At 58.6% G+C, this 26,086-nt stretch overlaps 2 protein-coding genes across 5 annotated transcripts in view; one reads left to right on the top strand and one right to left on the bottom strand.

Moving 5' to 3' along the window:
- Positions 1–26,086, top strand: part of KCNQ1 (potassium voltage-gated channel subfamily Q member 1) — a 404,394-nt gene that overhangs the window by 268,416 nt on the left and 109,892 nt on the right. The gene's annotated exons all lie outside the window — the stretch shown is intronic.
- Positions 5,731–7,620, bottom strand: LOC129479151 (uncharacterized). Its single transcript, XM_063615307.1, has 5 exons — positions 7,615–7,620; positions 7,179–7,345; positions 6,472–6,677; positions 6,122–6,221; positions 5,731–5,980 (listed from the first exon to the last, which is right to left on the bottom strand). The coding sequence occupies exons 1-5, from the start codon at positions 7,618–7,620 to the stop codon at positions 5,731–5,733; spliced, it is 729 nt and encodes a 242-aa protein (XP_063471377.1).

The following is a 26,086-nucleotide window of genomic DNA, read 5'->3' as shown; positions in this document are numbered from 1 at the left end:
GTGGAGTCAGGGCAGCTGGACGCCCTTCTGCCATCAGTGAGAACTGTCTTCTCTCTGCTTCCCCTGTGCACTTCTGAATCCCCAGGGCTGGGCGCAGGGCTGTGACGCCATAGGTGCTCTAGATAGATGGAGGAGCTCACAGCTGCAGGGAGTGTTGGGTAGACATATGGGGTGTGGAGGGCCAGGCCAGGCTTCACAGAAGTGGAATCTCAGTCTTCGCCAGGTGGCAGACATAGCACCTGCAAAGGCCTGGGAGGTGAAGGCACCAGCTGTAGCCAGCATCCCAGAAAGGGACACGAAGCCTTTGGGGCTGGGGTGGTAGGGGTAGGAGAGCATCTTGAGGGTGGCTGCAGCATCGTCATCATCTTTCAAATGGTGGCATCCCTTCCCCAAGCAAGGGAATGATGCAGACAGAGGTGCCTTTCAGAAAGAATGGAGGTCCTGGGGACCTGACTTCCGGGTCCCTCAGGACACATGCTCTCCAGCTTGTCAGTGTTACCTGGAACTCTAATGGGGGCACAAAGCGGGGGGGAGCCTGCAGAAGGGGCCTAGCCAGGGCGGGGTGTCACACAAGCAGAGCCCCAGGGTGCAGCCGGGCAGATTGCCGGTGGTTGGTGCTGGCGAGGAGTAGCAGGGTGGGGTCCGGCGGTAATGCTGATGATGATACTTGGCAAGGATGACCGCAAGTGTCTCTACCCAAACATGAGACACCCCTCACCCATCCTCCCATGAGCCTCAGCATGGGCACCCCATGCCACCAGCTCCATTTACAGCCAAGGAGCCTCAGTAGAGACACAGCTAGAAAGTGGCCAGCTGGGGTTTGGTGCTGAGCCTTTGTCTGACTCTCTGCTCTCTGGAGAGCTCAAGGGAACCTGTAAAGACTTGCAGGCTGTGTCATGGAGGGCCCTCACCCCGGAGGAGCCAGGAAGGTGGACAGAGCAGGCAGGAGTGGGGCAGGAGGGGCTTTGTAGGTTACCCAGACCCTTTGTTGGCCAGTGTGGAAATGGGGGGAGGCCAGGGAGGACCCCCCTGCAGCCTGGCTCAGGCAGGGGCATGTGTGAGGGCCCAGGGGGAAGAGAGCAGCCAGGTAGACTTGGTTTCCAGCTGAAGTATACCTGGGGATGCCTGCACCGAAGGCTTCCTCTTCCACCACCCCTGCTGGGGTCCCCTGGGACCCATCCTTCCAAGTCCCTGCTGGTCTTGGAGCCTGTGACTCCCCAGGTGGTCAAACACAGAAGGACCTCTTGGGGGAAGAGGAACCAGCTCAGGGGGTATGAGGAGCCCTCTGGGGCACCCTCATATCACACCCTGTCCCTCTGGCCACATTCCAGCTGGCCCTGACTATGAGGGTTGACCAGCTGGAGCAGCGCCGCATCCCACATCCTCGGAGCCTTGCACTGGTCTAAATGCCTCCCAGCCTCCTGGGGTTGAGGGTGGCCACACCAGCCAAAGCTTGGGTGATTGACTGGGTAGAGGGGGTGGCCAGAGTGGGAACCATGGTGATGCAAACCATAAAACTGTCCCCCACGTCACCTCCAAACCCTTTGGGCTGGCCTCTTGGTGAGGAATGGCCCCGGGAGAGGCTGCCCTGCCTTTGACCTCTCATGCACTGAGAGTGATGGGCAAGCGCTGTCCTCCGAGCACTGACCCCACCACCAGGGTCACAGCCCCTATTCCTAGCCTCCCTTGAGCGTCTTGGTTGCTGGACCCTCATTAATTGCTGTTTGTATCACTTAACAATTTTTCACTTTCGGAGGGGTCATAAATAACTCCAAAGCAGCATGTACCCTCTCCGGGCCAGGCTCAAGTGGTCCTCTCACTAGGGAAAGAAGTCAGAAAAAAGCTCCAAGCTGAAGCGCCCACAACTACCCGCTGCCTCAGATGTGCTGCAGCTCTCAAGGAACCCTCTAGGGGCACAGCTTTGGGGAGTGGAGCTGCGTGGCCAGCTGGCCAAGCCACAGTGGGAAAAGGTGGCCCGTTGGCCAGAACACAGTCCCCAAGCCTCCTCAGCTAGGCTCTCGAGGAATGGCTAGGTGTCCTTTCTCAGCAGAAAAGCCTTGTCCCTAGCCTCCAGGGCCAGGCTCCAGCTTCCCAGGCGTGTGGTTCCCACCCAGGCTCTTGTGGGTTGGCTTGCCAAGTGGTGTTAGGACACGCAGCTTCAGTTCTGCAGGGCCTGGTGGAATTCCATTCCATGTCTCCCAGAACATCTTATCTTGAGGGCCTCTCAGCTACAGTAGGCCCCAAGCCCCAGAGACTCCAGATTCCCCACTACGGAAGGGAGCCGTGAAAGGCACGGGCAGCGCGGTGCTTCTCCTTCAGGAGGTGGAACTGGATGGCCCGCACTGAACAGGCCGGGAGCACTGGTGTTCTGGATCCAAAGCAACCATCTCTTTCCACATTCGGAGGGAGCTGAGAGCAGGCAGGAGCCAGGACCCAGTGCATGCTGAATACTGGGTGACTGGCAGACATCACCCTGGCCCAAGGCCAGGCCTGCAGTAGGAGCTCAGTGAATATCCCCTCCGTGAGTACAGGAATCTCAGTGGTACGTGTGGAGCTGTTCAGTGGGCCCTGTATTCGCCAGGACAGCCATGGTCCTGCTGAGTGACAAACAGCCCCCCACATGTCCTGCCCTCTGGTGCTGCTTGTCCACCATGAAGTGGCCGGGGCTCTGCTCTGGGACCCAGGTGCTCTTGCAGACAACCCAAGTCTTCCTTCCTACTCCTGGCAGGGCAGGCAATTACACTGATGGCTGCAGTGCGACACAGACTGGGCCTGGCACAGTGTCCCTCAGACCCCACGGCTTGGTCGGGTCACCTCAGCCATTTCAAAGGCTGTTGGGGAGCAGGAATCGCAAGCTGGACATCAGCTTGAGGGTTACCCCAGAGTGAGAGCCTTGACAGCCAGGCCCCCTCAGGCTCCTGTGGTTGCAGCCCACACCTCTGCGCACAGTATGCCAATGTTCCCCAAAATCTACGTACTGAGAAGGTAGACAGCAAAGCCACAAGGAGACTTCTGGGTAGCCAAGATGGAATTCTTCCCTCCCTGTTTCCCAGTTTTCCACCCTTTTCCCTGGCTTTCTTCCAGAACCTTTTAATGAAAGGGCCTCTGCCCCACCAGGGCCTGGCTTAGGACAGGTGAGGGAGAGGAGCTGCGGGAGGTCACGGCCCAATCCAGGAACGTTCCTGTCCCAATCCTCCCACCCCCATATTCAGGAAAGTTCCCCAGGCCCGTATGAACTGGCTTCTTAATTTTGTTTTAAACACAAGCTTTCAGAAGAGCAGAAACGGAAAGACAGATGGCAGGAGGTGCTGCAGGGCAGCACTGGGGAGCCTGAGGTAGAGAGCGGGTAGACAGGAAAGCAGCTCACAGCGGCTGGAGAGCAGGGAGCACACGCCTGTCCGAGACCTTGGGCCAGAGGAACCCCGTCCCCCACGATGGCCCACTCGCCCCAGGGCCTCCAGGTTTGAGCCCCCCAGGGTATTAGCCCAGCATTTTAGGGGCTGCCGTGGTCATGGAGTAAGGACTACACCTGGCATGGCTTCCTTGGTTTCTGAAGGCTGGGAAAGCTGCGTCTGTCGCAGAAGTGAACCTTGTTTTGTTTTGTTGATGGGTGTAGTCTCAGGGCCTGTTCAATGTCTGTGGAGCTGCCTCTTCTAGAAGAGCCAGGTTGACAGCCCGCGTGCCCCATCCTGGCTTAAACCCTTTGAGGCCCTCCCTGCCCTCGGGGGAGCTGAGAGCCCCACTGCAGCCCAGAGGCCCTCCCCTGACAGCTGCCTTCCTCTGCTCCTTCCTTCCCCACATCCCCATCACACACCTTGTGCTTGCTCTGGGCTTCAGGGGCCTGAGCCCCAGGTAGACACCCACACTTAGGGTGCCTCACCACACTCCATCCCTAGACCCAGACTGGCTTCCCTGCACCTGGCTGACCCCCTCCTCACCTGCCTGTTTCCACCTCAGGGCTCCTCCTGAAGCCGGAACTTGATCCCCGCAGCACCAGCCCGTCCCTGTAGCCTCATGGGGCACAGCTCCCAGGATGTGGATGAGCAGAGGGGAGGACAGGGATGATGGACCCCAGGAATTGGCTTCCAGTAGATGCAAGGCTGACTCGTACATGTCATAGAGGATAGTTCAGGCATCTGAGCTAGCTCAGGCTCCTTGGAGTACATGCATGGCCTGGACTGTCCAGAAGTCCTCTGCGTGTTTTGTGTAGATGCATGACTCCCCAGCTGGCTCCGTACTAGATGACCTGGGCTAGGGCCACTTACATCTGTCAGGGGAAGGGCAGTTGCAGTTAGGACCACACTAAAAGGTTAATGTCCACCCTGGTGTTGACCAAGCCCTGGACCTTGCTGTGCCAGGCACTCCAATCAGCATCCAGGTACCCATTTTACTACAGGTATCTGAGAGCTGGCTAGGCAGGCATCCCTGGTCATTACTGGGCCTGTAGGAGCCTTCATGTCTGCACCCTCCCTGCCATGCACCTTAAGGTCAGGAAGTCCATTCAAATGCAGAATCCTGGGCTATTCCAAGAGTTACTGAATCCCCACCCCAGAGAGAAGGCTTGGCATCTGCCAGGGACCATAGACCATAGATACTCATCTACACTTGTGACCCCCCTCCCGCCCCCTGAGTGTGTGCTGGGGCAGGAGGCCCTGTGGCGAGTGGAGCTCCAACCACAGAGGACCATCTCCAGCCATGTGCTCTGGGGTGCAGAGCTGACCTCCCAAGTCTCAGGCTTCTCGTCTCTCAAGTTGGGGGTGACAATGGCTATGTACATAAGATTAGGAGAACACACAGAAGGTGGTGCTGGTTAAAGCCATTATCACAGGCTGGTGCCTATAGTCCCAGCACTTTGGGAGGCCAGGCGTTAGAGACCAGCCTGGGCAGTATAACGAGACTCTGTCTCTACCAGAAAAAAAAGAGCCATACAAGGTGGTGTGTGCCTGTGGTCCCAGCTGTTTGGGGGCTGAGATGGGAGGATCACCTGAGCCTGGGAGGTTAAGAGCGCAGTGAACCATGGTGATTGTGATTGTGATTGACGTGTTGACCAGGCACTCAAAAAAAAAAAAAAAACCAAAACAAAAAAGAAAAAACCATTATCACACCCTGCACACAAATCCCAGAGTTCAGAGAACAAAGATCCAAATAAGAAGTCAGAGAATCCTCTCGAGCTGAAAACCCTCATTTTGTTGTCACCCAAATGCTGCCTGCTGGCTGGCGAGCCTTGCTGGTGGAAGGCCCAGCAGTAGCAAAGGGCAGGACAGTGTAGGAAGTCGTGCCCTCAGATCATTTGGGGAAATTGGCACCTGTGTTTCTCATCACACAGTGTTGGGTTGGAGAATGGGCCTGGGTGCAGAGCTTCAGAGCCAAACACTGTGCTGGTTTCAGAGAAACAAACAGCCCTGATGTAGCTGTGGCCCTTGGAGGTGTCCTAATAGTCCATCATCTTCAGTGACAGACGGAAATGGACACAGATCAAACCCGCATCACAGATGTATAGCTAGGTCAGCGAACCACTCAAAAGACCCCAGGGCCTGACCCCTTGCACACCTGGACGGAGATGGAGCCGCTTCACCATGCGTGCAAATGTGGTAAACTGCAAAATGTCCCAAAACAAGTCCCTTACTATCCCTGTCCCTCCATGCCAGCTTGCTGGAGGGGCTGTTGCCGAAAGAGGTGGGGTTCAGTTCCCAAACCCACTGGAGGGTTGCAAGGGATGCTTCTAGTGTGTTAGACAGTACAGTCTTCCAAATGGACTGTGGGCATGACGTGTAAAGAATCAAGAAGCCAACTGCCCTTGTCATTTATTATCTTTAAAAAGTATCGGTGGGCTCCTGGGGGCTTGAGTGTCCTGGCAGCTCTCCTCATCCAGCCTATGTGCACGCTCAGGCACTTAGTCCCCGGCTCGGCCGCCTTCTGGAGCCCGGCTACAGTCAGGCCTCCTTCGTGCTGAGCATATGCCGGCCCTGCCTGGGGACAGCTGAAGGCCAGGAGGAAGCTGCTGGCCTCAAGAAGGCCTCTCAAAGCAGAGGCAGCCCCCTCGAAGCTCAAGTGGCCTCTCTCTGTAAGGGGAGAGGGACCCAGGGCTGACCAGAGCAAGCAGTATGCCATTAACCCCTACCTGTCCAGAACTCTGAGCTCCTGTGGGTCCTTCTCTGAGTGTCCTATGTTGGGGGTGTCAGCCTGGGTGTCAAGGCTGAAGAGGGGGGCCTCCTTGGCCACTGAAACGGAAACAGAGCATTAGCCACCACCAGCCCCTTCCCCTTTTGCAGGGTGGCTCCCAGAACCTAGGACTCCATGCTCTCTGTGGGGTTCATAGTGTGTCCCTCTCAGCCAATGGGAAGTCATGCCCTTGGATCATTTGGGGCAAATGGTCCTCGTTTTCTTCATTACGTGGTGTTGAGTTGGGGAATGGCCGTGCTGGGAGTTGGGGCCTGGCCTGGACCTCGAGGCCACTGGGGACTTGGCTACCTGAGGGAGATGAGGTTGTTCCCAGGGTTTCCTCATCCCAGGAGCTCTCAGCTTTCCAGGGCCTCGGGCAGGTACAGCTTTCCGGGCCAGAGCCATGGATGGTCCCTGGACACCTGCAGCAGCCAGGGTCCAGATGCAAGAAAGGGTATTTGTTTCTTAAAGCTTGTAAAGAGTTTCTAAAAGGTGGGGAGGGGATTGGTGGGGGCCTGTCTCATGTTTTCCATTCTGGACGCTGGGGGGACATGTTGCTGGGGCCAGACCAACTCCAGGGAGACAACTTGACAAGTTACGAAACATCCAGTAGCATCCACGACTAATTTCTTCCCCCTGTTTGTCCTACCGTGGAGGTCGAGTTAAAAGGTAGCTCTTCGGGGGTTGAAAAGCTACCCGCAGGGGTCTGCTCATGAGGGACCCCCGAGCCTCTGTAGCCTTTGTTCAGAGGCAGCTAATAAGCTGACTCCCGCTGGGCGCTTTGCAGCGAGGCTGCTGTTCCCAGTCCCAGCCCAGCCTCCCTGCCTCAGAGGGCTGGCAGATCAGCAAATTGCTGTCTCCAGCCCACAAGAGGGGCAGGTCCAGGGATGTGTTTCACCCCCAAGGTGTGAGCGGAATCAGCAAATTGTATCAAGAAATATTTCTAGGGATTTACATTCCAGCGGTCAGCGGCCTTTGGGAGGCTTTACTCCGTCTGCAGGGGTGGGAGGCCTCACGTAGAGTTGGCAGGGGCAGCAGAGCCTGGGTGTTTCAGGAGGACCCATTCACTCTGGGCCACTTCTGATGCTGCAGATAATGCCAGGCAGCCCTCCAGCTGTTTGCCTCTTCCGACAGCAGTGGTGGTGATGGTCCCCTCGGCCCACCTGGCCTGCAGCAGCCCTGGCTAGAGGCTGACCGAGCCTCCGAGGAGGTTCACCTGGAGCTGTCTGTCTATCCGTCCATCTGTCCCTTGGCCCCTTTAAGAGGTCTTGTCCCCTTTGCCAGTGCAGGGAGACCCCACCGTGGACTTCTCTTGGCATGACCAATGAGACCCAACTCCACTGCCTGGGGATACCCTCACCCCAAGCCCGAGGAGCCTATCTCTATGCACACCCCCTGCCCCTGGGAGGCACGTGCCGAGCTTTCCTGTCCTCCATTTGGTGGCCGCCTCACCTCCATGGGGTCGCAGGGCCCACACAGACAGCCTACTAGGGTCCTGACAGGCACAGGGTATGTGCTCCTGGGATCAAACTTGGATCCTGAGGTCCTGACCTTGGTGAGTCAGGGCTGGGGAGCCACAAAGGCAGCATGCTCCTGCCTCTTGGGGGTCCCAGGTGATGTGTCGTCTTACCAGGTGTTGACAGGTGGAGAGAGGTGGGCTGGGTGAAGATAGGAAAGGAATATGGGAGGCCAGGGCGGGCCTCGGGTGGACACCTCTCTGTGGCAGTGACATGTGTATAGAACCAGGCAAGGCTGGTCCATCCTGGGAGCTGAGTGCTAGACCATGGGGGCCTGCAGCCTGGAACTGAGCCCACAGCATTCAGAGGTCAGGGATCAAGGAGGACCTCACAAAGGAGATCAGGAAGGTGGAGGCTTGGTCATCCCCAGGAGAAGCTTTTTCTAAGGAAGTAGAGGCCAGTAGGTCAGCCACGGCTGGTGTGTCCCACTGAAGCTGAGAACAGAACTGGCAGTGGGGTTTGGCCATGCAGAGGTCCTAGGGGAGCTGATGAGAGCAGTGCCATGGGCCAGGGTCGGCAATGTTGAACCGAGAGTGCTTCCCTTCTCATGTGGTTGGGAGTCATGACCTGTTTAGTAAATAGGCTATGGCAGCCTCTTGAAACTTAGTGAGGTGGCTAAGCTGCCCCTAGATAGCTGTGCCCTGTGACCAAGACCCTTCCTCCCTCCTTCTCTCTACCCCGCTGGACTCAGCCAACTGACACCAGGGCCCTGTGAGGCAGTATCTGAGCCATCCTTCTGAATGGGAGCTATGGCAACTGCTGCCTTAGCAGAGTGGGGGTGGTGGCATTTGTCACTCCCAGGACCAACTGGCAGATGAAGCTCTTTGGGCACTGCAGCTGCCACCTGGGGTGCCTTGGGGCAGGCTCACCTCACACCCTTGTGGGCCAGCTGTGGCCCAAAGGCCTCCTGGCCTCCATTCCTGTGCCAGAGTGGTCTGAGTGGAGAGGACAGGGGGGATCACAGACGGATCCTGAAAACAGGCTCTGCCTTCCTCTGTGGCTCCGCCTTCCTCTGTGGCTCCGCCTTCCTCTTGGCTCCACCTTCCTCTGTGGCTCCGCCTTGGCTCCGCCTTCCTCCATGGTGGCCTGAGAGGGGTGTGGTGCTGCTTATCTGTTGCTCCACGTGCCTGCCGCAGCTGCTCACCCCACTCCCTGCCGCCCTGTACAAGGTGCCCACAGCCCTGTCCCATTTAGTGCTGGGGCAAGTGAGGGACATGGAGGCTCCACTGCCTCCCCCGGGACACTGCAACCCTCAAGACTCCCAGCAAGCCCCTCTGTCTCAGAGCCTTGGTGTCCCCATCTGTAAAGTGGGATGTGACAATACCCTTCTTGCAGAATGGGCAGGGAGAGAGGAGCTGTTAGGTGAGACCAGGTGGTACTTGGCAGCTGTGGCACGTGGAGGCCCCATGCAGGCAGCCCCACACCTGGTCTGTGGTTCTGTCCTTACTGTAGCAGTGGGCCTAGAGGCAGTGGCATTTAGAGAGGACCCTGAAGCCCAAAGAGGGGATGCCAGCCTCAAACTCAGCAGCTCGAAGTAGCAACAGCCTCGAATCCCTCACACCTAGCGGCTGGCTGGGCAGGTGGCCTGGTCCGGGCTGAGTGACCTAGGATGGCCTTGCTCCCAGGGAAGACCCTTGGCAGACAGCCTCTCCTCTACCAGCTGGCGGGGCCTCACTAACTGCTGGTGGCTGCAGGGTTCCCAGCCACTCAGTGCACGTGTACTCCAGCTTCTCTGTGTCCCGTTTGCTCATGACATGGTGGTCAAAGCAAGTCACAGATTCCAGGGGGACCTCGGGACGAGGAAGTCACACGTTGGGGGATGTGCCGCAGGGATGGGGCATCTCAGCCTTTGTATCTGCCGTAGGCATGGAGGCATTTAGTCTTTTCACCAGGGGGAACAGAAATCAGGACATGGCTCTCTGTGTCTGACACAGAGCCCTGTACTCCATCTATGCAGCCCCCACCACCTCCGCACACAGCCCCTGGGGTGGTGCCTGGGGGCCCAGGCTTTTGATAGAGAATCACATCTGGACCAGGATGTTCTGGTGAGATCACCAGGGGGCCGCGACAAGGAAACCAGGAAGGAAAGACAGAAAGAAAAACACGCACAGATCCAGGCTCAGATGATATGCAGTCCTCCTCCCGGCTCAGGACCCCTTTGCGGTGTCACCTTTCGGCATGTAACCACTTATTCTGTCAGGGAGGAGAGCCCTCCCGCTCCACCAGGTGATGGCCCTAAATCCTCAGGAGCGACAGCGTCCTCCCGCCCAGATTGGGTTTCTGCACAGTGGAATGGAGCTGGCAGCCAGGGTCCCTGTCCCGCCAGCCCTAGGCCTGGAACCCTCCCTGGCAAGCTGACACTGCCCTTGGAGGAAGGAGGGTTGGAGGGCAAAGAGAGAGAAGTGGTGGGGGGCAACGGGCAGGCTGTCCTGCAAGTCCGCGGCTGCACTCAGGGCAGAAGGGGCCTTGTCACCTAGGAGGGGCCCCACCAGGAACCCTTTCCCATGCAAACACAGCTTCTCCCCTTAGGTGCCATTGCAGTTGCACCCAAGCCTTGCCCTTCCCTCTCACTTTGCCCCCCAGGAGGCGATACTGTGATTGTCCTGGGCTCACAGAGGAGGACGTGGGGACATGCACAAAGACACAGGCAATAGAGCCAGGGCTCAGAGTTGGGAGAAGGGGCCAGTTCACCCACAGAGGGAGGAGTCACTGGGCTCAAGCTTCTGGCCGTTGTGTGGAGCTGGAACAAGGCACTGGAAGGTGTCAGGCCTCAGCATTCTCAACTATGAAATGGGAACACAGTGGTCTCTGTCACAGGGTAGAGACGACTGATCCAGTAACCTGGACTGGGTGCCAAGGGCAGGGTCTGGTGTGGCTATCAGGAGCCATTGGATTGGAACTTGGTGTGCCACCAGAGTCCCTGTCCGTTTAAGGAAAGCCTTGCCACTAGGGTCCCTGTCCGTTTAAGAAAAGCCTGTGGGCCCAATAGACAAGCACAGGGTCTGAGAAGCGTCAGACACGACTCCTAAATAAGCTCACGTCTTGAAGCAACGCTGGACCCATTTCAGCTCCAGGGGAGAGCCAGGGCAGGGTGGGGCAGGCACGGATTCCTGACGTGGAGACAGGAGGAAGCTGAGGGCCATCTGTGCTCAGACCCAGTGGTGAGCCTAGGACAAGCTCCCAGAATCCATCTGGGGCAGACGGCTGGACTTGTGAAACACTCCAGGGTCGGGGGCTCAGCCGCGGGGCCAGCGCTTGCCAGAAATATTCCCAGCTTTTTTGAGTTCATGAGTGGCTGGTGGATACTTAGTGGTTTGGCTTTCGGGTTCCTGCCTTCCAAAACAGGAGAGGCAACTTGGCCTGCTTTTTCCTCAGAAGAGCCCACTTTTTACATGGAGGTGACCTGCCATTTGTCTGGTTGGGGGTCCCCAATCTTCTCTGAGCTACTGATATAGAACCCCTGCGTTTAGCTGTGGTTTAGGAAGTGCGTTCGTATGAAGTCGCCAAGTTCAAGGGGCTGACCCTGGGACCCAAGTCAAACGTGCCCTCGCCCCCCTCCCGACTGTGCCTTTTCCATGAGGCTGGGCGCCCTGCCTTGCCTTCAGTGCCAAAGCCCCAGGCCCACAGGCTGCGCACTCCAGCCGAGGGCAGCCTGGGGAAGGTACGAGAGATCACTGGGCTTTGTGAAACCTGTCAGCTTGTGTGAAAGCTATCTCCCCCAGGCCCCACCCCTGCCCCCACCCAAAGCACAGGTCACCTGCCTGGTTAATCATCCTGGGCTCTGAGAGCTCCCTGGGGCCCCACAGGCCAAGCATTTTCTGACTTGGAGAGGCAGGAGGCCAACTCCCCGCTCCTCAGATTCTGCTGAACTAACTGAAACCCTAACCTTCGGGCTTCCCCACTAATTTGTGATAAGGCCTCGCCAAGAAAAACAGCAGGCTAAAGACCCCTGATTTCTTCATGAATTCCAGAGCACTTGGTTCACTCCAGCAGAGAAGGGGCCCCAGGCAGCCATGCATACAGAGCCACCTCTGCGTGGGTGAAGGGCTGGGGACGGCCTCTTGGGAGCCCACTAAGGAGGACCACCTGCCTGCTTCAGGCAAATTGCTTCCAGCTGGCCAGGGCAGAGGAGCAGGCCAAGGGTGGGTCCAGGGCAGTGGCCCAGAGAAGCTGAGCTCGCTCACGAGATGTGTGCTGACGTGGCAAGATGGGCGGGAGTCTTCATGAAGGAGTGGCTGCCTGGCCCCCTGACCTGAGGATCCTAGGGCCCCTGGATGGGTTTGGGGGACCTACAGATCACAGGCGGCGTGTTGAGTGAGGGTGGTGCTCTTCCTGGGCCAGCAGTAGGTTTCCAAAAGGGTACAGACACAGCTCAGGAGATGGAAGCTGCCCTGTCAGAGTGGGGAAACTGAGGCCCCAGGCAGAGACACCACCCACTGCAGGTTCCAGCAGTCCCCCACCCCACCCCTGCCCCACCATGGCTGATGTGAGGGAGGTGGCCAGAAGTCCAGAGGGATGCTGAGTGGGACCATGGCTGATGTGAGGGAGGTGGCCAGAAGTCCAGAGGGACGCTGGGTGGGACCCTGGTGAAGATCTGGTGGACTGAGGCCAGAGAAAAGGGGATGACCCATTCCTAGAAGGGAAGAATAGTAGTTTATATTTTCCCCCCAAATTTTATTTTTCTGCATTGGCCTGAATAGGAGCTGACTTTAATATGGGGGAAATAGTGATTTTAAAGGGCCAGCTTTCCCTTGGAATGTGCTTCTCCTGTGACTGTGCCCATCTCCTCACTGCTTGGCAGAGAGGTATCCCCCGTGCCCCACTGGCATGGGCACCAGGTCTGCCCTTCCAGAGGCCCCTCCCAAGTAGCTCCCAGCAGAACACTTGAAGCCCAAAAGCAGTGAGAAAGGGAACACATTCGCCCCTGATCCTGACTCTCCAAGCCCTGTCCCTTCCCCCGGGTGGAGGGTTGGCCCTGGGCATGGAGGTCGGCAGTGGGGAGGGGACACTTAAGCCACTTGGTTGGGGGCTTGTGCTATGCCCTTTCCTCTGCCCTGTTAGGTTTGCTTCAACCTCTTAAGTCCTGTGATATATCTGCCCCTGTAGGAGTGAGACGGACATAAGCCAGACTTCAGGAAGGAGCAGCCACAGGGCGGTGGGGCTTTGGAGCAACAGAGGCCTCAAAAGCTCAGCGTCTACAGATGTTAGGGACAAGGAGGCAGCTTGAGGGATGTGCTCCGGCCTGGAGGCAGACACATCAGGGTCTGAATCCCAGCTCAGGGACCCAGGGCAGCTCAAGCCTTCTCTGAGGTTCTGTTTCTTCATCTGTAAAATAGGGACAATCACGGTAGCTACGTGTGGGGCACAGGATGGCACCCAAGGATCGTTCCTGTGTGGTCAGGTGTCAGGGACCACCAGGCCTTGTGCATGAACATGGGGTAGTGTCCCTGGGGGGAATCCTACCCCAGACTCGAGGAATAAAGAGGAGGAGGAGGTTGCCTGAGTTTAACAGAATGATGGCTGTTTGACATGAGGCTCACAACTGGCCCTAGCAGCTCCACGGCAGGGAGTAGGAGCAGACACCCCGGACTCGCTCTCCTCCCTCCTTGCCTCCTGCCAGGGGTCCAGTTGGCTAGACCCAATCTGAAGCCCTGGGCCAGGAGCTTGTGGACATAACCTGCAGAGATCAGCCTCCTAGGGCAGAGTGAGCCGAGTGGAGAAGGGCTGTATGCAGAAGGGCGAGCAGACAGCGCCCAGGATTCCACAACAGTGTCAATGTACAACACCAAGCACCTGGCCTGGTGTGGGCTCGTCTTGCACTATGAAGGGGCAGGGACGTGGCCAGGCATTCCTTCCTCTGTGGGCACTGTGGGGCATTGCTGTGGAGGCAGAGGGAGCATCTGATGGCCCCTGGGGCCACGCTGGTCAAAGCGCTTCATTTCCATCATATGTGGTGCAAAATCTAACCCTCTTACCCTGCGTGAGCCTCGTGTGGCTGCTCCAGCTCACCTCCCAGCCTCATTGCCTCCCTGTTCCCCTCCTCCCTCCCCAGCCACTCTGGCCTTCTCCTTCTCCTTCAGCTCCTTCCAGAGTGTTCTTGCGCAGAGCCTTTGCACACATCCCTTCCAGGACTTCTGATGGCTCTGTCCTCCCCTCACACAGGCCTCACCTCTTTTGTCCCCTCCACCTCTGGAGCGGCCACTCGCCCACCCTTCTGCCCTGACTTCTCTATGGCTCCCCAAGGCTCTTCCTGGCACCTCGTAGGGTAAGTCCCACCCCAGGTGGATGTGCTCTGAAGCCAGGGCCAGGACTCTTGTTCACAGTGCCATCCCTGACCCAGCGCCAGCCCTCAGGGGACCACAGCCAGCTGAATGCCAACTGGTTAGCTGCTTTTTCTATAGGACCTACCCAGCGTTTGACTCTAGAACCGGGGGTTAGTGCTTGGTGACAAGAGTTGGGCTGGCTTCCTGCTAATTCTGCGGCCTCTGGCTTGCTAGCCTCCCACCCACTAGGGTCCAGGTCACTTCCTCTAGGAGATTCTAAACACTGGCACAGCCCACCAGCAGAGCCGGGCCTTGGGAGCGCGAGGGCACGGGGCCTGAGCCCACTGCATCCTCCCAGAAGCTGGCCTACAGGATGGAGGCTAAGGGTGGCCAGTTGGGCATGGGGTTCTGCTGGCCCAGAGTGCCAGGGGGCCAGGAAGTTCCTGAGGGCTCCAGCTGCAGGAGGAGCATCCCAGGAGGAGCCGAGGCTGGAGCAGAGCGTCCTCCTGGTCCTGGCAGCCCTTGGCCCCTCAGCACCTGAGGGGGCCGGCCGCAGTGGATGCTGCTGAACCACCAGAAACTTAATCTATTATTACACAGAAACTTCTGTGCAGTCAGGGGTTTGAAGTCCCCAGAAGTGTTTGCCTGATTTGGGGCAGATAGCGGGGTGATTAATGCTCGTGATAAGGTGTTGATTGGTTCTGGGAGCCACTGCAGACACAGGGGCTGTTGTGCATGCAGGGCTGGCAACTGTAGTCACAGAACAATAGCCCATTTATGTAGCACACCCCCACCCCCCGCCTGCCCCAGGCGGGCACAAAGGGCGCTCGGGCCAGGAACCCATGAGCTGGGCTCTCCCAGGGCTGAGGGTCCAGACCTGTTGCTGAGAAGCTGCTCAGCAAGGCCTAGGAGCAAGGGCTGGTCTGGCCTAGCTCTTTCTCCCTTGAGCCCCCTGCCACAGAGCTAGGGCCGTGCTGTAGGCTGACTGCCCTGGATGTGACAAATATCTGTGCCTCGGTGCCCACACCTATAAAATGGGGTAATAAAGTCCCCACATTGTAGCACTGCCAGGTAGATTAAATGAGAGAAGATAGGAAAGTCCTTAAAGTGAGATGTGTTGGCGTTTACTCTACAAATACTGAGTGGCTGCTCCAGGTGCCATGGACAGCAGTGACAATACAAAACTGATACGAAATTCCAAAGGGATATCCACTGATGGGAGATGTATAAGGGCTCTGCATCCATGGATTCAACCAACTATGGACAGAAAATATTTGGAAAGAAAGTTGCATCTGTGCTGAACATCCGAACTTGCACAGGCTTTTTTTCTTGTCATTATTCCCTAAACAATAGAGTGTAACAGTGGGTCACGCAGCATTTGTGTTGTGTTATGTATCATAAGTGGTCTGCAGATGGGAGGATGTGTGTGGGCTCCAAGTCAGTATCACACCATTTCGTATCGGGGACTTGAGCACCTGTGGATTTGGGTACCTGCGGGAGGTCCGCATGGGTGCTGAGGGACAGTTGCACTTTATTATTTATCTACAGAGTGTTTGGAAGGGAAAAAAAGACAGGCAGGGCTGGTTTGGGGAAGGGGCCTGTTATGGATGGGGTCATGGAGCACCTTACAGTGTCCCCAAAGCGAGGTGAATCTCATGGTGTCAGGGCTAAGGGCATCATGGAGAGAGGGTACAGCCACAGCAAAGGCCCTGAAGTGGGGATGGGCCCACAGGCTGGCAGGACAGCAAGGAGGCCCATGTGCTGGGACCCTGAGGGCTAAGGCACGTGAAGCCCTGGCTGGCCGTGAGTGCAGCGTGATTGGCGCAGATGGCAACAGGGTCACTCTGGCTGCAGAGCCAAGAATGGACCATTGAGGGTCTGGGACAGACCTGGCAGACCAGGAGGGAGGCTACTGCACTAGTCCAGGCAGAGGATAGCAGCTGGACTAGGAGGGCAAGGAGGAAGTAGTAGATTCAGGACTGTTTTGAGAGGGACCATTTTAGCTTCTTATGGCTGCTGTAATGAATTCCCACAAACTTAGTGGCTTTAAGCGACACATTTATTATCTAACAGCTCTGGAAGTCAGACGTCCAATATGGGCTACATTCAAGGAGCCAGCAGAGCTGGTTCCCACTGGAAGCTCAAAGGGAGGCCCCGCCTCCCTTAGCTTGTGGCTGTTCCCCATGGCCCCCTTGTCTCTGCTTCTGTCCTGCGCTCTTCACCACCTCCCTGCCTCCCTCTTTCTCTTATGGGGAGCACAGGGGTGACCTGGAGGAGCCGGTCAATAGCAGCGTGGTGGGGAGGTCTGGCAGAGACAGACTGCAGGGGGCCTGGGAGGCCCCAGGAGGCGGGTGGACTTTGTCCCTAGGCATCCAGTGCAGAGGTGAGACCTGTATGGCCACAGAGTCTCCCTATCCAGGCCTCATTTCCCTGGGGGAGGTGAATTATGGTATGAACTGCCGCAGGTGGCCCAAGAGGGGCTGCCCTTGGGAGACGCAGGGTTCTTCAGCGATGGTGGTTTTGAAGGGCAGAGGAGGGAAGAATGGAGGGGTGGGGGACAGACCCTGGAGCCATTTTGGTGGCAGGCCTCTGTGGCTGTGGCCAGGAGCAGAGCTGGGCACCAGGCCAGATGGACCAGAGGCTGCCCCCAGCTGAACCAACTACAGGAATGAGAGCCCCGGCCCAGCCTCCTCCCAGCTGCCGCTCTCTGGGAGCCCAGCTTTGCTCATAGAAAAAGAAGGCCCTTGTTGCCCTGCATTGGGAGCAAACACTTCCTTTAGCCTCACAGCTCAACCTTGGACCCAAAGGTCCTCAGGGACCTGGGGGAAGAGAGGGCAGCCAGGCACCTCTGTTCACGGCAGGGGCTGCGTTGCCCAGCCTGGCAGAGGGAGGCGGCCCCTAGGTGCAGTCCCCTGTGCCCACTCGAGGGGGTGCTGAATTCCCCAAGGCCTGAGTCAGACCTGGTGCAGCTTCATAAAGCCAAGAGTGGCAGGCGGAATCCAAGGGGCCTCACCGCCCATGCACCCCACTGTTGCACGGAGAGAACAATGCCCAAATGCCCTCGTCCCACAGTCGGCATGCCAGACCCCTTGGGAATTCAGGCCTTGGTGAGTCTGGCACATTCCGGCTGTGTGTCAGCGGGAGAGGCCTGGGAAAGGGAGCCAGCACTGTAGGCCGCCCACCACATGCCCACTCAGGCACCAGACACAGGGAAGGCGGACACCCAGGGAGGCCATCTCTCGGGGCAGGAGGTGGGGCTCCAGGTTCTCACCCAGGAGAAGGATTTCCTCCCATGTCAGTGTCGCCTTCACTGCTTAAGGCAAGCCCTCCGGAACAGACCCATCTTTTGGGGGACCCTGTGGTCATGGAGATCAGGTTGCTAGAATCACCCCCAGCAGTGCACACAGGAGGGCCTAAGGCCCAAAGAAAGGCGCCTGGAGCAAGGGAGGGGAGGGCTGGTCCAGAGCCCCTGTCCCCTCTGCCAGCCACCCATGAGGCTCCTATGGCCCCTTCTCCCAGCTCTTCTGGGTGGAAGACAGTGGTGGGAAACTCACTCAGCTAGAGTGTCTCATCACACCGCTGCAGCGGCTGCTCACAGCCTTCACCATCAGGGCCACAATTCAGAGTGCCCTTTGGATGAAGCCATCTCACAGAGCAGTCTCCCGCAGAGAGGAGAGGAGAGGGAGGCTGCCTTGCCAGCAGGGGACCAGCGAGGTGTGGCCTGCAAGCCATGGGCTCCTGTGTTCCTTCCTCCCCCTTCAGAGGAATGGGAGGAAACCAGGCTTTTGAGTTCCTGCTTTTTGCCCTTTAGGGTTTTTAAATTGTGGGAGAGCCAAGAGGGCCTGCGTGGTGGCCTCTGTCGACTCCATTTGCTCTGAAGCGGGGCTGCGGCCAGGCAGTGCCTCTCAGCTTTCTGTTTGGTGGGTGAGGACGATGCTTGGTCTTGCCTCAGGAGCATTGCTGGCGACTTTCATGTGCTCCTCGGCCTCTCCCCAACCCTCACCTTGGCATCCCCCAATATCCAAACCATAGTCCACAAAACAAGCTGCCCCATGGGCACCGCAAAGACCCTCGGGGCCGGAGCCACTCCCTCAGGGTGCTGAGGCCACCGGCTGGGGCCTTCTCTTTCCACACTATTCCTGACGCCTGGGCTGGGCAGGGGACTCCTGGCTTCGTTTCTTCCCTCGCCTTTGCTGGGCCATCTTTCAGACCTTGCCTGGTACCTTCTCTCCCCGTGCCAAGGCCTGGAGGTGATGTGGATGTAGCCGGGCAGTGAAGAGCGCGGGCGAACGTTACAGCAGGCGCGAGCGAAGGGGCCCGAGGCACCGGTGCTTCCGACGGGGCCCGAGGGCCGTCTGACCTTTCCGGCCACGGGGCAGCAGTTGCGTGAGCAGGAACAATCGCCCCAGTGTGCAAGGCACAAGCGGCCTTTTCTTCCTCACCGGGCCGGCGCACACAGCTCCCAGCCTGGCTTCCCTTGAACAAACATATTTATTGTGGCCGCCACCGAGGCCTCGCCTTGCAGCCGGAGCCTGGGGGCCTCTGTCCCACCCACTGGGGCCCAGGGAGGGGACCCCTGCCCTGGCGGTCTCCCCTGCCCCATGGGCCCCAGCCCCATCTTGCCTGAGGCAGGGGTGGCTCTGGTCCCACCCACCCTCTGGGGGCCCAGAAACTCGAGGCTCCCGCTGGGGGCTGGTGACCACCCACAGGCAGCAAGCCAGCCAGGGTCCTGGGAAGAGGGGATTTGGGACACAGCCACACCTGAGCCCATCCTCCACCTGGAGCCAGCCCCTTACCTTCTGGAGCCTCAGTTTCCCCCTCTGTAAAATAGGAGGCATCACCCAGCCTTGCATGTCTCCAGCGTCCCTCAGAACAGCTCTGGCCCAGCAGCTGGGGTCTGAAGAGCAGAGCCCTGAGCTCTGAGATCCACTCCCACCCCCACCCCCAGGCCTCTGCCTTCCCTAGTGCTCCTTTGTGTGTCCAGAGGGAAGGGGTGTCCTCCCTCAGCACTGACCCCACTCAGGCCTCTCAGCTGCACTCAATGCAGGGGCTCCCCACACTCGCCCTCCTTCGCTGCTACCCCGACCCTCATTTTCCCACAAACCCTCAGTCTCCTTTGCTCAGCTTCCTTCCAGACAGGCTGGCCCGGGCCCTCCCCACGGCTTGGCTTCCCTGGGCGGTGTCAGGCAGGGACAGCAGCCATAGGTGGTACCCCTAGTGAGGGGGACTCATTCTAGTTGCAAAGATACAGGTAGAGCATAGGGACCCCAAAGAGTAGCAGGGGACCCCTGGGGTTGCTGCTGGCAGGTCCTAGGGAGACAGTCGGGCACGGCGGGCACCTTGAGAGGAAGAACAGCCAGGCCTGGGCAGCCCTGGGGGAGGAGCCGGGGACAAGTGTGCTGCCCTCTTGGCCTCAGATCTGAAGCTATAGAGCCTCCTGGAGGGCAGAGGCAGTAGAGAGGGGTCTAGCGGGCAGGAGGGGGACTTCAGGCCGCGTGCGCGCGCTCTCTCTCTCTCTCTCTCTCTCACTCTTTCTCTCTCCCCCCTACTTCAGGGCCTTCGCGCCTGCTGTTCCCCTGCCCTGCCTGGCGCACCACCCCCAAGACATGCACACGCTCTCCTCTTCCCTGCTTAATCCTCTTGAGTCTTCAGGCCTCAACCCACGCTTCCCCTGAACATCCTCCTCAGAGCAGTTGCGCGCTCTAAATCAGGACCACCTCGCGGTTCTCCCAGCCCCAGCCTTGCCTTTCCAGTGGTTCTGGCCTCTGATCACAGGCACAGTTTCAGGCTTGTCTAGCGCTGGCAGGGGTGATCCTGCTCTGGCCCCAGGGCCCGCAGGTGTGTGTGAGAGGTGCATGGTGGACGTCCAAAGAATAAACGAATGAACCATCCAAAGCACAGGCCAGAGGCAGATTGGGAGGGTCAGGTCCTAAGAGGCCTCAGGCTGGAGCCCAGCTGCAGAGCAGGGCAGGGGTGGCCGAAAGGGGCCTGGAAGGCTGGACTTTCTCGGAGGTGGCGGGGAGCACCAAGGGTGGAGGCAGGGGAGCAATAGATCAGTTGGATGAGGAAGCTTCACAGCCCCCCGGCCACCGCAGGTCGAGGGAGCATTGTCCCCGGGGCCCTGCAGCCAGCTGTGCTGGACAAGGCAGGACAGGCCCCTTGGTGATGGGCAGAATGTGGGGAGCAGGGTAGGACGGGCCCCTTGGCTGAGAGCCGGATATGGAGAGTGGGGCTGTGGAGGCTGATCTCAGGATGCTTGCTGCGGCTGCTGGGTGGGGGATAACAGGAGCCTTCCAAGGCCCTGAAGGACTGGAGAGAAGGAGCAGGCCTCGAGGGTAGCTTGCTGAAGAGATGAGTCAGGTCCCAGGCACGTTCAGTGCCAGCCAGGGAGGTGAGAGGTGATCCTGGAAGCTGCTGTGTAGGCAGAAGCAAGGACAAGACCACCGCTCCTCCACCATAAACTATGTTGGATGGGCCTCCTGCCTCCTCTAGCCTCAGTTTCCCCCACTGTGAAATAGGGATGACCTCCTGTGCTTGGGCCTGGCTGTGGCTTCCCAGGCCCCAGCTGGGACCACCACAGAGGTGATGTCTCCAGGAGGCTTCTGGGCCAGCAGCATGTTCCAGTGCGACACATGTGCCCCGGAGTGGCCGCGTGCCCAGTCGGCTGTGCACGCTGCCCCGGGCTGGTGGGGTAAGCGCCTCGGAGGGCACACTAACGAGAGGCACATGTGCCAGGGAAGTCCTGCCTTGTCATCACCTGTGCTGTGGCTGTCAGCACGCATCTGGCTTACATTGAACTCCCCCATAAAACATGTTAAACCTGACAGCAGCGCCACAGCAGGACAAGGAGGGACTGTGTGTGAGAGCCAGGGAAGGGCTGCTCAGGGGGCTCTCCTTGATGGTGACCCCCCAGAGAAGCCACTTGCCCTGAGGCCCCAGGAGACAGCCTGGCCCCTGGATGGCCAGAGATGCCTGGGGCCCTGGGGTGGGAGGTGGGGACAGGCTAACGGCAATTGAGGCCCTACCCGGTGGAGAGTGGGCCATGGCTGCCCCCACCTCCCCTTCCACAAGCTTCTCCCCTTCCTTCAGAGCCCAACCACTGCTTGCTCCTTCCCACCCCTTCTAGGCCAGGGATGCCCGAAGCCACACTCCACTGCATTCAGCCACCATCCTGAAATGCCGCTCACCCACCCATCCACACCCCACAGGTATCCTAGGGCCTGGCCCACCACCCTCTCCCTCCTCACCATTTTCTGGTGAGCACACTTGAGGAGCACTTGGAGGAGCTGGGGGATGATATGAGTCCGCTCCGCTGTCACCACCAAGACCACAGTGGAGCAGTTTAAACAGCAGGCATTCATCCTCTCACAGCCCTGGAGGCTAGAGTCCAAGGTCAGGGTGCTGCAGGGCTGGGTCCTCCTGCAGCCTCTCTCCGTGGCTTGTAGACATCACCTTTCCCCATGTTCTCATGGGGCCATCCCTCTGTGTGTGCCAGAGTCACCTTCTCCTCTCATAAGGACCCCAGTCAGGTGGGATTAGGGCTCACCCTTATACCCGCATTCTGCTTTAATTATCTCTTATAAGACCCCACCTCCAGATACAGTCACAGTCAGAGGCAGGAGGAGGTGGGTAAGAGGACCCCACGCCCTTCCTCCAGTGTGTCTGGAGCCCCTTCCCTGTGTACAAAGGGACAGAGAAGTGAGGGGGCTCCTTGGCCCTCCAGGATGTGGGTGCAGAAGGCCCATGAGCTGCCTGGGGTTGGGGGGTGGTCCTTACACATACCTTAGATGCCAGAGGGGGCTCATTGGGCAGACTCTACCTGGGAAGGGGCCCAGGCTTCCTGCCTGCGCTTCAGTTTACCCTGTGCTCCCAAATCTGAAGGAAGCCTTTCCTAACCAGCAGTCCAGGGTAGTAGAGGACTGGGACCAGTTGAAACTCCATTCTAAGGCTTGGGGACCTAATGGGATTGAAGGCGACCGAGCTTGGGCTGTATCTGGGATCTGGGGCCCACCGGGGGCTGTGAATAGTTGGAGCCCTGGAGTGCCGAGGGCCCAGGTCCCAGGCCTCTGGGGAATCTGGATTTTTTGGAGTCTTCCTGAGACTTGTGACCAGTGGGCTTGGGAGAGCCTGAGGAGCCTCTGGGGTTAGACGGTGGCCCCCACGCCTGGAGAGAAGGTGCACTTTGGGGATGGGAGGTGCTAGGTGCCAATGGCCCTAGGAGGGGGCTCTGGAGCTGGCCCCTTGAGGGAGTCAATGCCAGCTCATTGCCATTGTGGCTTACTTAGGGCCGTCCCTCCCACCTCCCAGTTACACAGCCTGCAAACCCCAACTAGCCCCTTCCAGGTGTCCCTTGTAATCTTCCGCCACTGACATAGGTGTGGCCCAGAGCAAAGGGCGGCTTCCCATTTTGCCTGTGCATCTGCCGCCGGTATGCGGCCGCCCTGGTGAGTTCCTGGCTGGCTGGCATGTGCCGTGCACCTTTGCTAGGCCTGGTGGGGCCTAAGGGTGAAAACTCGGTCAAGATAAGATGCCCACGGCTCAGGGACCCCACAGTCACAGGCAGGGAGTGGTGCGGAGCCTGGGCCTGCCTCAGGCTACCCTGAAGTGCCAGCCAAGGGTGGCTGAGGAAGCCCAGTCCCAACCCCCACCTCCTGCCTTCCCAGGACATCCTGAGTGCCCTTAGCCAGGACTCCACACTCAGGGATCCCATTATTCCAGGAGGAGGAGCCGGGGGTACCACATTCCATTAGTGGGTCCAGAAGAGATCCCACCGGGAAGGGACAGCCTTCAGGGTAGGGCAGCAGATTAGGGAGGACTCCCCCAGGAGAGGAGGAGGTAGGCAGGGAAATTGTGGGGGGAGTGTATTCCACAGGGTAAGCAGAGGCTAGATCCCGAGAGCATCTGGACTGTTCCCAGGGCACCCAGCACGGAAGTGAAGGGGTACTGGTGGAGAGGGAGAGCCCCAGGCAGCTGCCGTGTGGGTGGATGTCTGGCCACTGCCCAGCCACCTCTCTGTCCCAGGAACCTGCTCTCCTGGGGCACGTGCACCTCAAGTGGGTGCAGCAGGCCCAGACCCACGGGGGCCCCTGGAGGCCTGCTGGATGCCCACGAGCTGCAAGGAGTTAATTCCTGGCCTTGTGGGCTGGCAAACTCTGACTCACAGAGCAATAAAATTCTTGTGTTTTAAAAATCAGTATATTAGCTTAATTTTATAGATTTCAGAAGTGCTACTTGAAAATAAAAGTCTCCTAATTATATTTATGATCCCAACGTGAGTGAACTTGACTCCGTTCACGGCGAAGAAGCTTTGTGTAAAATGCCGGGAAGCCCTCGTGCTGACTCGGCCCTCGCAGACCATAAAACACGACCGGTGGGTCCGAGCCCAGCAGGGATATGGGGTCACAGCAAAGTCCCTATTAACGCCACATCCACTTCGCCGCCAGGGAGAGTGGGGCTGCGTCAGGGCGCGACTGTCACAGCCCTAACTCTGTGATGCCTGCTGTCGTGATCATGGACCTGAGGATGTGAGACAGTCATAACACAGGAGTGGGCTGGAGGCGGGGAAAGGGGTTGGTGCCGCCTGCCCAGGGGCAGCACACTTGGGGGCACAGAATGACATTGGGTCCTCTCAGCTTCATCCATTTCCTGCTCCAGGCAGGGCCCTGGGCCTGAGCTGCAGGGATTCAAGGGAGAACCACACCCTCCTCCACTGCTGGGAGGGGCCCAGCCTGGCCTGGACTGCTGGCCCCAGGAGCCTGGGCCTGTGGTCAGGGCAGGAAATGGAGAAGATGAATGAGGAAAGGAGAAACTGCTCCAAATAGTGGGGAGGGAGGAGAGACGAGGGCAGAAGTGAGCCCCTGGCCCAGTGGGGGTGGAATCTGGAGTGTGGGGGCACAGCGGGTTCCTTGGCCATGGGGGTGGGCAGACATGTTGTCATGAAGCCGGGAAATCAAGGAAGGCTCTCTGAGGGAGGTGACATTTGTATCAAGCAAGGAAAGAGGCAGAAGATCCTTCTTCCAGGCTAAGCGCCATGTGAGAATGCAGTGGGTCGGGGCCACTGGCACCAGCGTGTGTGACAAGGGAATCTCAGGCTTCTGCTCACCTCTGCTGGGGGCAGAGACCCTGGCCAGAGCCATGGCCAACCTCCCCCCACTCCCAGCCAGGCCTAGAGCAGAGTGCCCTTGGAGGCTGAAGGAGGCCAAGTCAGCCTGTCCCATCCCTCCTGGGCTCCAGAGTCGCCAGGAGATGCAGGGCTCAGCCTGGAGAGGGGCCTGTGCGGTCTCTGGGTGTTCAGGGGTGGGGGGTATGTCTGCTTTTCCTGGAGGCCCCACAGCTGGGCCAGGCTGTCCTCCCAGCAGAACGTGGGCTGCAGCACTGGCTGCACAGACAGACCCTGGGGGGATTGTCCTCCTGCCTCCTGGGCATTGGCACACCGGCCTTCCGCAGACACTCAGCGGGCCAAAGAGTGGGCTATCATCAGACGCTGGCCCCAGGCCTGCCCTGTTCTTGCGGGTGCAGTGGGGTGCCTGCGGCCAGGTGGGTGAGTGAGGTGCAGGCTGTCACTCACCAGCAGGGTTGGGGCTTGGGGGGACCCTGGTACAGGTGGAGTCCAGGGGTCTGCAGGGGATGGCTCGAGCCCTGCTACCACCATGCTGCTTTGAAAGAGGACTGACTTCTCTGCTGCCTCCGCCTCCCAGTGAAGTGGGACTGACATCTCCTGTCCTGGGGTGGCCTTGAGGGTGTGCAGTGTGTCTGGCACAGGCAGGTACCCCACATGTGTGCCCAGCATGTGTGGGAGGGCCAGGGTCACAGCAGGGCCCCCACCCACCCAGGCTGGCTCATACTTGGCCACTGGCCACAGGTGACACCAACCCAGCCCCTGTGTGAGATACTGAGAGCCCATCACACAGATGGACCAACCAAGGCCACAGATGACAGAGATGACAGGTGGCAGGCCCGAGATTGCCCGAGGTCACATGGTAACACATTTGCACCCGGCAGTTGTTTCTGCCCTATCTGTGGTTCCCAGCCATTTGGATGTCACAGCCCCATCAAAGGCCCACTACATATTCCCTCACTCCCAAAGGTGGCTGGACATAGGTGGCCAACATTTTTATTATGCAAAAATGACATTTCATAGAACAACATTACTCTAATGAAATACCACCATTTCATTCTAGAAAGGCTGAGGACTCCATCTCAGACCAGCGGCTGGTGGTGTCCTGGTTTTTTAACAAGAACTTGTTCTCACTCTGCCCCAGCCTTCGTCAGCCCAGCCATGGCTCCTATCCATGGCAATGGGCCCGCAGAGCTCCAGGAGCTGATACGCTCCGTCTTAAGGCAGGTTGGCTGCTCCGAGGACTGCTGGCCCTGTCAGTATGGTGTCCTTGCCCAGCTGGTATTGGCCAAGTTGACCGTGTCCAGGGGACAGAGAGAGGGGAGGGGCAGGTTGTTAGAAGCCTTTCTGCAGATGTAGCTTGGAGCAGTGTCCTGAGGGAGGCCAGCCCCTGTGGGTCGGGACAGAGGCCTCTCCAGTGGGATACAGTCACTGGGACTGAGGCCTGGGTGTGCAGGTGGGGTGGTGAGCCATGCGACAGTAGCCCCTGGTGACTAGAGCAGGCTCCTTGTGGAGCTGTGTGGAGCTGGCTGGCCTGGTCCCCGTGGCTTCACCCTGAGCGCGCTGCCGCCTCGGCCCTGAACAGACAGAGGCAAGCCCTGCGTGGCGCCCAGGGTGCCAGTGACTCTGGTTGCTCTAAAACCATGAGAAACATTAGGATTTCTTTACCCCTCTGTGAGATGGGCTGGGCCTGGCCTCTGAGGAGCCTCCAGGAATGGCAGGAGGGAGGGCGGGGGATGGGGAGTGGGTGCTGCTGCCCATCGACACTGCTGGGCAACTCTAACAAACTCAGCAAATTCTTCTTTTTATTGTGTATGTTCGACAACTACCTTCACTTAAAGTCACTTTTTTCTGGCTCTCCAAATATACTTAGATAAGGAAACAGAGTCTATTTAAGGAACAATGTTAAGCAAACAATAGTACAGGTGTTCAAAGATATGGAATGAGTGACAGATGGGGCCAGGGACCCCGATGCAGCCCCACCCAGAGGACAGCACACGCGGGCTTTGAAGTCCTTCCCAGCAGGC

The sequence above is a fragment of the Symphalangus syndactylus genome, chromosome 1, assembly GCF_028878055.3.
Source record: "Symphalangus syndactylus isolate Jambi chromosome 1, NHGRI_mSymSyn1-v2.1_pri, whole genome shotgun sequence".
NCBI classification, from domain to species: Eukaryota; Metazoa; Chordata; class Mammalia; order Primates; family Hylobatidae; genus Symphalangus; species Symphalangus syndactylus.
Note: the sequence above shows the minus strand (reverse complement) of the source record. Positions and strands in the feature narration are given on the sequence as shown.

Coding starts and splice junctions, on each gene's coding strand:
- LOC129479151 (XM_063615307.1), bottom strand. Junction 6,678..7,178: donor GCTGCCCCTGCCAACTCTAC/GTGAGGCCTCCC, acceptor AACATGAGACAG/GCCCCCACCAATCCCCTCCC. Junction 5,981..6,121: donor GAGCTCAGAGTTCTGGACAG/GTAGGGGTTAAT, acceptor CCTGGCCTTCAG/CTGTCCCCAGGCAGGGCCGG.